General features: G+C 39.2%; 1 protein-coding gene across 5 annotated transcripts in view; it reads left to right on the top strand.

Annotated features, from left to right (window-relative positions):
- Positions 1–12,202, top strand: part of BEND3 (BEN domain containing 3) — a 29,533-nt gene that overhangs the window by 3,248 nt on the left and 14,083 nt on the right. For 2 of the 5 annotated variants that reach the window (XM_030556047.1, XM_030556046.1), the window contains exons 2-4: positions 7,043–7,123; positions 7,299–7,343; positions 7,817–8,040. In XM_030556047.1, coding sequence (XP_030411907.1) covers positions 7,310–7,343; positions 7,817–8,040 — 258 coding nt within the window. In that variant the 5' untranslated portion in view covers positions 7,043–7,123; positions 7,299–7,309. Of the gene's footprint in view, positions 1–6,290; positions 6,353–7,042; positions 7,124–7,298; positions 7,344–7,816; positions 8,041–12,202 lie in introns of all 5 variants that reach the window. The other 3 variants (XM_030556048.1, XM_030556049.1, XM_030556051.1) reach the window with 2 other exon arrangements.

Genomic DNA, 12,202 nt, shown 5'->3' with positions numbered 1-12,202 from the left:
GGATTATTAAAAGTGATAGAACTGTAAACATCTGTTTTAATGTAGTTTTATGCTGTCTGCTTACATGCAGTTTGGTCAGCTTTGGCAGTAAAGCTGTACTCGTCTGTTACACATTTCAACTTAAAATCTTTTAATTAATTTTTAATAACTTACACGTAGTTTCAGGTACCAGATCTTCCCTTGAAATCCCTTGCCTTTTAAAGTAATTTCAGTCATATTTCCCTACATAAGTAGGGATGTTTTTCCCCCCTCCAGAAAGACCAACACAAACTTCAGGGGAAACTGACTATATACAAAGTGCTGTCAAATGTACAAAGCAAACAAAATTAATATTTTTTGTTTCTTTCTGGTATAATCATTTTAAGTGTTACTTGTAACACTAGCAGATGAAGACATTTGAGCCAGAAGTGTAATATGCTGACAATAACTTTTTGTAGTCAATTTCTCATGCTGGATGTCATGCAGACAGTTGCAGTGCTGCTTTGTTCTGAGTTTCCAACAGTAGAGGAATGTTTAAATTAAAATATATATAGTAATTAAAATTCCAAAAATCAGAAGAAATCTGTTCATAGTAGGTTTTTATTTGAGGAAATATTTAAATATGAAAATGCTTATGGCCAAATTAAGGGTCCATTGAAATCAACAGCATAAGCTCTGACTGTTTTCAATGGAACAAGAACTTAACATTTATGAGGACCAACTCTTTTGCTAGTGTAAAATTTCATAACTCTTGACTTCCAGTGAGCCACAACTATTTACAGAAGTTGAGGAACTTGGACTTTAATGAATAACCCATATGTGAAATTTATCTGCAGGTTAGTCATAACAGTAACTTTACTTCCTATGTATACCTGCAAAAAGATAGGAGTAAATTAGCAACCTCTTTAAACAGAAGGTAAGATAAAGTATCTTAAGGGAATTACTAATCTTCCAATAAAGAGAAATTTTGCATATTAAAGGTATGTTCTGATTCATACAATCTTGGCAGAAAAGCAACAGGTTTAGACTAAGTATACAGGGTTCTTGTGAATACACAAAAGTTTTCATACAGTTGCAATATAAACATTAACCCTCACTGAACATTAATATTTACACAAGAATTTTGGTTTGCTGGTGTTCCAGGTGTCAGTTCTCTAAAATAAATATCTAGTACAGCACTCTTCTTGTGGTGTTCTGATAAAACTGCTACAGGGATAGTGGGGGTAAAGGAGGGAAACAAAAATTCTCTATAGAATTTAAGCAGTGGCATCTCCTTAGGCCATCAGCTACTCCAGCCACTAATTAAGCCCCAGTACATTAGCTGATCCTTTGAAAAAAGAATGTTTTCTCCGCTCTGCTTAAAACAAGGTGGATAATTTTTTTAAATAATTTTCAAGAATCCTTATTATCACTAAAATATACTGGTACATCCCACCCTTTGATTGAAAAAAATAGAGATTTAACCTCTTCAGACACAAGTGAATCTAAAATCAGAGACATAATACTTATGGTGACCTTCACGGAAAGGCATAAAGTGATGTGCCACCAGAGACACAAATCATTCATACAAGAAAGTAATATATGAAAGCAGAGATTTTATATCATGTTTTTACAGTTAATATGGAATGAAGGAAATATGAACTGCTGCAAATATTAGTCAAATGTTTGTGGTATGATCTGCACTGAAAGAAAAATAAGTATGCACTTAACATGCATTTGCCAGCTAAACAATACAGTCAGATGCAAGGATTTAAATTGTCAGTATCAAACCTTTTCTAGAAAACTAGAAACATGAAGTCTTGTATATCTTCATATACAGGGCTGGCTCCAGGAACCAGCCCAGCAAGCAGGTGCTTGGGGCGGCCAACGGAGAGGGGCGGCAAGTCCTGCTCTTCGCTGGCAGGTCCCTTGGTCCCTCTTGGAGCGAAGGACCAGCTGCCTAGTTGCCGCCGAAGACTGAAGCAGCAGCGGTAGAGCTGCAGATCGCGATCGCAGCTTTTTTGTTTTTTTTGCTGCTTGGGGCTGCAAAACGCTGGAGCCAGCCCTATTAGTATAGATACAGGTTATGTTTTTAACTGGCAGAATAAATGGTTGTGTTATGTTTCAATATAATACAAAATTACACCCTGCATGTGCCTGGCACACACCTTTTAAACTACAGAACTCTTAAAGAATGAATTTTGGGACAGTGAACAGTCTTTATCTTGTATTGGCAGGAAGATGTTCTATGTTACTTTACAGATGTTTGTTGTTACTAGTTTTACAGTACTCTCACATATGTTAGGCACTTTACAGTACAGATAGACCTGGTCACTGCTGTGAAGTGCTTACACATAGGGATAGCAAACAATGGATAAGGGCTAGAGTGACAAGCAGCAGTATGATCACATGATTATTCAGGTCAGGCTTGTATATCCTGGTGGATAAACTGAATATATACATCTGTAAATAGTTACTGACTTACATATTAAAGGTGTCATGATAAAGTGAGAAGGAAGTGTTTGAGGTAGTGATGTAGCATACCTATAGAAGAAGCCATCAAGGCTAAGTCTATAACATCTGTAAGTTCCATGATTCTAAGAACGCATGTAAGCACTTTCTGTCCAGAGAATTATTTTTTCAAAAAAATTCACTGACAACAGCGAATATGTCTCCTTAGTTGTAATGCAGGTGATGCTGTGGGGCTAAAACACATTCAGAACTTGCTTTGCTGTTTGTCCCCTGTAACGTTTTATGAAAACATCATGCCAAACTGTTGAGTGTTTGAGACTTATGTTTATTTCTGACATTTTTCTTACTAGCTTGTCTCAAGAACCACTTCTATTCTTCATTGCATAGTTTCTCTTTTAACATTACAGGCAAGCAAAGCAAATTCTGAATGTATTTTAGCCCCATAGCATCAACTGTATTACACCAAGGAGACATGTTTTCACATAGGAAAGTAACATTAGGAAGATACTTCGTGCATATTTAACTTATTTAAATACAGTTTAGCAGCTGGAAGCAAGGAGACCCAGTGCCATGTGACCAGACCATTTTCTGTGGACAAGTGCTTCACAGACCAGTTTGAAAAGTACTGACTCATTTCATATCTGTGTTTAAGATGCAAGAAATATTTTCCCCGAGACAAATGGATGAAACTATCTAGACAACTATAGACTATCTCAATCAGAAGAGTGGAAACTTTTTTAATTAGCGTGGCTAAGTCTTTTCAGAAATCTGAAAATTTTGAAGTATGTCTCAGTCTTGAAGACTGAAATAGCAAGCTTAGTAAAAAAGAATGTTTGTCTCTTTGTATGTGAACTCCTACACAAACAGTGGCATCTCACAGGAACAGTGCAAAGTAGTATACATACTTTACATGATGCCACCTTCACCAACACATAGTGCCAAGAGAGGCATTATGTTAGTCGTAAAAGTGTGGGCATGTGCTATGTCAGTAAAATGTTTAGTTGTTTATGAGTTAAACATTAATTACATTAAAGTAAATATTGCATATTGTTTTCAAACATAAGGTTCTGGTGTAGGCATTAGGAAATCTTTTTCAATGACTTATTGCTTACATCCTGCGGATGGAGTCCTCTGTCAAATGGTGAGACTGTTTTGCCTCTTCTTCCTTGAACATTGAATCTATCTGAATATTGCACCTCTTTGAGTTTCTCTTCGGATGGATAACTTGAGCTAGGGACTCCAACAGAAACAAAATTGCAGATGCCTTTAATAAGGGGCACTTTTGGGTGCAAATTTGAGGAAAGATCAAGAGTATACTTGCTTCATTTTCAGCATGCAAACCCATGATCACAGTTGTAAGAATTGATTGTCTTTCTGAAAAAAAATTCCATATCTTAATAGTGGATTCTTTGGGTAACACTGTGTTAGTATTTCTATTATAGGCCTTTTTTTTAGACATTTATAAATAAAAATTCTCCAGAATGAAACTTTGCACGCAACGTATGAATCCAGGAATAAATGTGTTTTAACCAAGAGCAAACACTTAAAATGCCTGAACCAAGTTATTGTTTTAAATGTGTTTAAACAAGCAACAACGCTAAAAATTTAAGTTTACTGGTTTAAGATGCTTTTTTGTTTGTTTTGTTTAACTCAAAATGGCTAGGTAACTACAAATTAAATTTAACAAGCAATTTCAGCTAAATCCTGATACCACTGAAGACTATTGCAAAACTCCTGTTGATCTCAGTAGGAGCAGGATTTGGCCATTAGTGTAGAGTATGGTTTTCTTGTGGTATTTGGTATGCAAAATGGCTATGGTCTGTCATGCTCCCAAACCCAGTTTCCTGGGAAACGAGACACAAGCTGCAGCTCTGATCCTTTTTCCAGTAAGATACTGTAGCTAAGGGTGGATGTCCCTGTGTTCCCATCTCTGGTAGTCATGGCTACAAACCCAAATTCCCAGGCCACATTACATAAGTACTTCAGTACTAGTGTTTTCTGCCCTACCTCTGTTTGTTCTTCTCTAGAACTAGTGACTGTTCTAGAGACAAAAGGGTGAGGGAGAGAGATTTAATTTTATATTGAAACAAGACAGATCAGGCAACATTTCAACCCCTTCATACACTCAGTGCAATGAGAATCAACAACCAGGAGCTCACTTAACTTCTCAGATTGCTCAATTTGATTATTTGTTGCAACATTTTTTCCTTGATTCTGTTGTTTTCTGTCTTTTTCCCTAGACCATTTCCCTCTGGCTTGCTCTGGTCCAGGATTCTTCTCAAAAAGAGGCTCTGCAACTACATACCCTCTCTTCATATTCCCAACTCCAACTGTCATTCTCAAACTCTCACATAACTCTTGCTTCCAACCTACTTGTCTCCTGTCAGAGAGACCTCTCCTAAAGTGTTCTACCTGTTGTTTGAACAGCAGTGACAGAAGAAAAATATCATTCCTTGTGTATCCCCCTACAGAAGGAGGCTGTACACTGGTTTTGTTATCTTTCTCTTTTTTCTTTCTATATATTTATTTGTCTGTTCTTTTCTATCTCTGGCTCTATGTTTGCCACCTCTCTCAGTCAGCATGATCCCTGACAGTGCTGCCCCAAGGAAAAACCTAGAAAATCTGTGACTTCCTATATAGTATGTGATTGTTGTAAGGATGTCTGCTTGGTTGCCTATTTGGACCTTTAAAAAAATACAAACTTTTCAGCAACTACATTCAGCAACTACATTCAGCTGTCACCTTTCTTGTCACTCCCACATTTTTGGCACTGTGCCATGTCGTCACAAAGTTGTGCCTTCTACAATAAAATGAAATGTGATAGTCACTGGCCTGGAAGTTTAATGTCATATATGGGATATGAAGGCAAGTTCAATTCAATTTAACTTTCTCTAAGAGCACAGGCCACAGTGCTGTCCTTTCAGGATTTTTCAGAAAGGATTGTACAGCCCTTGCCTAAACTCATAAATTGCACTGGTTGAATGAAAACCCATTTTAAAATAGATTTAGTTAAACCAGCACAAACCCTGGGGTGGCACACTTTGAAATTGGTTTACCAATTGGCATAAGCCATTTATAAACCGATTTAAGTGTCTCCTCACAGATGTTTGCACCAGTTTAACTAAAATGACATAAAAAAACCTAATTTTAGTTAAACTGACATAACTTTTATGTAGGCAAGTTAAGAGTCAAAACTAGGGCGGAGAATTATGCTGAGTAAAAGGGCCAAAGCAGAGTACTGTCCTCCAAGGACCCCCCCACCAGCCCTTATATAGGGAGTATGCTGAGGAGAGGAGGGGTTCTGGAATAGTCCAGAATAAGGAGAGCACAGAGGTGACTTAAAGGCTGTTTAGCCCACCCTCCCTCCCCATGGGCTGTGAGTTCTATGTTGTACCTATTAGTCACATGTACAAAATCTCACACTGAATGTATTAATTATATTTACTATTAATAGCTAACAGCCACTAACAAAGAGAAAGCATGCACAGGATTCTAATGTTCGTATTTAACATAAAGCATTTTAACAGTACTTGAGATTCTTTTAAAATCATTTTGAACACAGCTATTAAATAATAAGACTACAATTACAATTCTTTGTTTATAGTCTTTCAAAATTTCTTTTGTTTTATAAGGCATATTCTTGGGACATAAATATGTGCATGTGTGCTTCCGCATGGGTGTGTGTTTAACCAGAAAATCTCTGGTTATGGGTGACTTGGGCAGTATTGACCCATTCAGAGCTTGACCAACGGAAGGGAATGATTTGGTGGAAGAAGTCTATTTTGAAAAAGCCATGTAGTTATGGAAGTTTTTGTGTATTTCAAATGGTTTTTTTTGTTGTTGTTGTTTTTTTTGGCCAGGCAAGTCTATGAGGCTAGACATGTATCTGGATAATCTGAACTATGTATGGCTGATTTAAAAGGTATCCAATTTTGGTTGCCACTGTTGGTGGATGTGTACTTAAAATGGCTAGTGAGAGGTGGGTGAGGATGCTTGCTCCATCTGTCCTTATTGGAGTTTGAAGCCTTCTTTTTTGAGACATGCCCAGAATTTGGAGTTTATAACAAATGACATGTGATCTTAGGTTTAGGGAAATTGAGAAATGTAGAAAATGTTTTGTTTTTCCTTTAAAAATGCATTCTGATGATCTTTGGAGGCCACCAGTTAACAATTATAAAAAGATTTGTTACTGTAAATCTATAGGTTGCTGGTTTTTCAATATCACGATCCACATCAAAATAGCCACTTTTAATGGAAATTTATTCAGACAGCCTTGGCATATTATAGAATCACAGGGAAGGGATGGCAAGGGTCATCTAGTCTAACCCTTAATTATAAAATAGTTTGTGTTGCATTTTTCAGCTGCGGTGAACACTGGAAATTGACCTACAGTGAAACTTGTTGGACACCCTTGAGCCTCCAAAGTTTTTTGGCTCTTATAACAGGTGGCCACTTAATACAATGTGGCCAAAAAAAAACATTCAGAGAACTTTTATTTACGCACTGCCAAGACACTTCTACTTATACAGAAAGTTAAAACAACTGAACTAATGTTCTTCACAGTAGAAAAAATCTTCAATGTTAAATCATCTTACTTTTCTGTCCGTCTCAGGTTGTTTTCTGTTCAATTTACTGCTGGGCAGATCTGCAGGTGTCCAGGAAACACATAAGAAAAGTGGCTGCCTGTTATAATGTGAGTAAAAATGGAGCAGATAGGAAATTGCCCAACGACTGTTAATATTGTCCAGGGATAGCAAATAGTTGTAGATAGCAGGTTTCTGACCTCTTTTAACAAAAGGCTGAAATTACAACCCATGCCCTGTTTCTAGAAAACTACTGATGTCCTTTTTTTTTTTTTTTTTTTAAAGTGGGCTAGAAGATGAACTCAGCTGAATTCAGTGATGATGATGAAGGTAAAATGCTATATCTTGTTTATTTTCTAGTCAGATAAAAAATACTAGTTGTGTGAAGGCTTTGTCGATTTAGATGAAGAATGCATTGTGATAAAGCAGCAATTATAACAATGACTGAAAAGTTAGCTGCTAAAACATCCTATTATTATTTTTGTTACCCATCATCCTTCTCCCTCCCCCAAACTCGTGCCTACTGTACTACCTGCCTCCTCACCTGCTAGATATTGTTTTTTAGGCTGTAAGCTCTTTGGGGCAGGAAATGTCATTTACTATATGTTTATACAGTTCCTACCACAATGGTGCCCCACCTTGGGGGCTTGAGGCTTCAAGGTGTTGCCATTATATAATGATAAATAATAATGACACTATTCAAAAGGCAGTTTCAGAAGAACAAACAGAAAGCACATTGTTGTAAGGGTATCATGACTTTCTGAAGGAAGTGCTTGATTGTTTTAAACCTTCTCTTTTTCTAGTTAAAATTATAAAAAATAATCTTGTGAAAGTAGAAACAGAAAATGAAGATGAAGCACTAGACTGCTCTGTGACATCCAGATCTCCTGAGAAACACTCACTGGATGGCTCAGCTACTTGCCTACAGGATTCCAACACACGGAAACAGACCTCACTTGGTTGTGATGGTTCAGGGAGCCAGCAAGAGGTTTTACCCAGTGTGAAGAAAAGACGCTTTACTCAAGAGGTGATTTCTCTACATGTGGCTATGCATGATGTACTGTTCAGATTTTATGGGCCAAATTTACTGCTGGTGTAAGCAGAGCACAACTCTTTTAAATTGACTCACACCAGCAATTAATTTGTTTATAGTCAGAAATAACTATAATCTTTGCCTAGTTTACCAGTACTACTTATCTGGATATTTTTAATGATGTGAGCAGTATCCCATTTTACAGCATAAATTTTACCATTAATTGTTTTTATCTAAAGCAATTATTTGTTTCTAATAATGCTTATAAACATGGAATTCTCAAACTAGTTTGGATTAACTGGGTCTGACTGTGATCATAGACCCCCTCTCATGTCCCTAGAGTAAATATTTTGTTAGTATTTTCATTAGAAATTTAGGCCCAAGTCCTGCAATCAGATCCCCATGGGTTAGCCCGATTGCCGGAGCAGGGTTGTAATTTTTCCAGATTATGTACAGTGGGACAGATTCTGATCTCGGTGAAACCACTCTAAAGCTAGAAGTTATTTGAAGTTGATACAATAACTCCTCACTGAAAGTCATCCCACTTAACATTGTTTTGTTGTTATGTTGCTGATCAGTTAGGGAACATGCTCATTTAAAGTAAAGCAATGCTCTACTCTTATGTTGTTTGGCTGCCTGCTTTCTCCACAGCTGGCAGCCTCCCTACGCCCACCCCCCAGCTCCTCCCGCCCACCGGCAGACCTTGCGGATCAGTGCCTTCCCCCTCATCCCCCTGCCTCCTGCCCACGACAGTCAGCTGGTTTGCGGCATTTTGGAGGGAGGGGGGAGGAGCGAGGACTCAGCATGCTGGCTCCCCCTGCCTCCTGAACGCCGCAAGCCAGCTGATTGGTCCCGGGCAGGAGGGAAGGAGGAGGAGCGAGGACTGGGCGCGCCTCCCCCCTGCCTCCAGAACCCAGCAATCAGCTGGCTTGCAGCATTTTAAAGGGTGAGAAGGGAGGGAGGACAGAGGAGCCAAGACACAGTGCGAAGTAAAGAGGGAGGAGATGAAGGGGCAGGTCAAAGATGAGGGCTTGGGGTAAGGAGTGGAGTGGGCAGGCTGAGGGTTGAGCCCCCCCATCCTTGGTGCTTGCAGACTAGGGAAGCTCCCCTGGAACCTAATCCTCCCTATTTACATTAATTCTTATGTGAGAATTGGATTCGCTTAACATCATTTCACTTAGAGTCGCATTTTTCAGGAACATAACTACAATGTTAAGTGAGGAGTTATTGTAGTTGCCTTGGATTTACAATGGGGCCAGAACCTAACCCAATAACTATAGTGAATATTTATTCTCGATTGACTCTAGTGATGAATGAGCATGTTTAGAATAAATAACCAACCACAATCTTAGTCTGAAGTTCTAACAGAACCTTTGAGAGGTTAACTTTTTTTAATACTGATGTTTTTACTTGTGTGCTTCTCTCTACTTTCCGGTTCTGATGGTGACCAAAACTCAAGTTGTTAAATACTTTGAGTAAGTCAGCGGGACTTAGGCTCATAAGTGCCTGAGCCACTTTTGAAAATGAACCTTAAGACTTGCAATGCTGAATGGAACAAAGCCTAAATACTTCTTAAAATCTGGGCCTGTGGTCCTAAAATATAATTTGGATGATTATTCCACAATAGCAAAATACTTACGTTTCATAAAAGCTCAGCAACAGTATGTAATACAGTGGCTTCCTATGACAATGTAGGTAGCATGGTATTATGTGCCTGTAGCTCATATGGAACAATCTGCCTTGTAATTTTTTTGGTAGTACAGTAAATTTATAATATTTTTAACTGTGTATAGCATTGTCTGAAACACATACACACATCAGTGCTTAAAGTCCAGGCTCCTTATGGATAATACAAACGAATGTTCCACAATAGATTAGTCTGAAGTTTCACCAAAAATACTCTGTGTGCTTCAGATAATGTTATACCCAGCTGGCCAAATAATTTATATAGTGCCAAGTTTATTACTGGAGGCAAGGAGAATGTTCTGAAGGCAGAACAAGGTATCCCAGATTAACAGAAAATGCTTAAATCTAGTCCCAAATGTGGCACTAGCTGTTAGCTGAACATTGACCGTGTGTTTCTGAAATGCAGATCTACAAATTCCTCCCACAACCAGATCCAAACATCATGAGCTGCATTAGTGAAAGGGCAGAAGTTCTGCTGCCCTTACAACATACAGAGATCTGCCCTAATTCTCAGCGTAAGCACTTCTTTTCTTCCAAAGGGCCCCATCCAACCCCAAGAATGTTAACTTTTATGTGTTCATTTTAAAAGGTCAATAAGGCACTTTAGATGATGAGTCCATGCTGATTAATACACTTCCCAGGTACTGCCTTGTTCCTGCCTCTTCACTTGAGCTGAGCATTAATCAGCACTACCCTCAGATTGTCATGTTTTATTGCTTCATGGAACACAAAAAAACCCTATGGTGAAACCTGAAAAGGACTAACAAATGATTTCCTTACCATAACAAGCCTTCTAACAAAGATGGAGCCAAATTGTACCCTTTTATATATGAGGATAATTTGGGGCAGTCTCTGAAGACATGAGGTTACCAGATCAGAGCAAATTTCACCATATGTTCAAATCTCTTTATAATGCTGATTTTTTTTTTATCAGAAAAGCCAGAGATCCCTGTTCTTAATTCTATCTGTTGTGCCTTGGTATTACTGAATCCTATAACAGGTGCTTTAGTTAGGCCACATCTTCCCACTTAACAAGGGCACTTCTCTGAAAAGTGATGTTTTGGTGTTGCTCCATGTTTATCATGTTTCATTTAGTCCATCTCAAATGTGCTTTGTTTACAAGTAAAACTGGAGAGGAAAGTTTCTAACAGCGATCTCTGCAGAATCAACTTGGATCTGAAAATCAAGCTTCTCAACCTTATCATTGCTGATAGGATTCTGCACTCTAAACTGAACCCATTAACACCCTCACTTATCACTTGTGCAACCTCATGGTCTTCAGTGGTGTTCTTGGTAGTCCATCGATCCAATGATGACAAATCTGAGCAAATCATCTATTGTTGGTCTCATGGTGTGCCCTCTAATTCTAGAGGTGCACATTTGGCTGCAGATGGTGCATGGGAAGTTCGCAGTCAGTGGGTTGTGCGCTGCTGGTGCTCTGTGACGTCGTTCGCGTGCCTCTTGTAGACGCTGGTAGCGGCCTTCCTCAAAGGTGATGCAGGTATTTCTGACTGTTGCCCGCCACTGTGTTCTGTCGCTGGCGGCGTCCTCAAGGTCCCTGGGTTTGATACTGCTGTACTGCAGATTGGCTTTGATGGGGTCCTTGTAACGTTTTTGTGGATGACCTATATGCCGGATGCCCTGGGAGAGCTCACCATAGAGAACCTGGCGGGAGATTCTGTTGGCATCCATGCGGCTGACATGACCGGTCCAACGTAGCTGTGACTTCGTGATCATCATTTCGATGCTTGTCATCTGGGCTCTCTCGAGGACCTCAAGATTGGGCACTTTGTCTTGCCAGCGGATCTTCATGACGTTGCGGATGCAACGCATGTGGAATGCTTCGAGCTGCTTGATATGACGCCTATATAGTGTCCGTGTTTCACACGCGTACAAAAGAGATGAAAGAACAGCAGCTCTGTACACAAGCAGTTTTGTTGACTTCCGGATGTTGTGGTGGTTTAAAACTTTGGCACGCAGATAGCCAAGTGCCTGGCTTGCTTTGGATATTCGTGCATTGATCTCATTATCCAGTGATCCATCACTGGATATGACACTACCCAGGTATTTAAAGTTCTCCACTACTTTAAGCTGAGTGCCATCAATGGAGATACTTGAGACAAAAACATTTGATCCAGGTACAGGTTGATGGAGAACTTCTGTCTTTCGAGGCTGATAGTTAGTCCGAAGAGTTGCGAGACCTCGGCAAACTGGTTGACAATGTGCTGAAGATCATTTTCAGTGTGAGCCATGAGGGCACAGTCATCAGCAAAGAGTGCCTCAAGAAGGAGTTTCTGCATTGTCTTAGTCTTTGCATTCAGGTAACGGAGGTCAAAAAGTGAACCATCGTGCCGGTATTTCAAATATATATCTCGATCCAGATCTTTCATTGCATGGTTGAGGACGCATGCAAAGAACAGGTTAAATAAGACATGAGTGAGAACACATCCTTGTTTAACGCCGTTGGTGA

This window comes from Gopherus evgoodei, chromosome 3, assembly GCF_007399415.2.
Source record: "Gopherus evgoodei ecotype Sinaloan lineage chromosome 3, rGopEvg1_v1.p, whole genome shotgun sequence".
Classification (NCBI taxonomy): domain Eukaryota; kingdom Metazoa; phylum Chordata; order Testudines; family Testudinidae; genus Gopherus; species Gopherus evgoodei.
The sequence above is the reverse complement of the archived record's forward strand: the minus strand, read 5'-3'. Positions and strand labels throughout refer to the sequence as shown.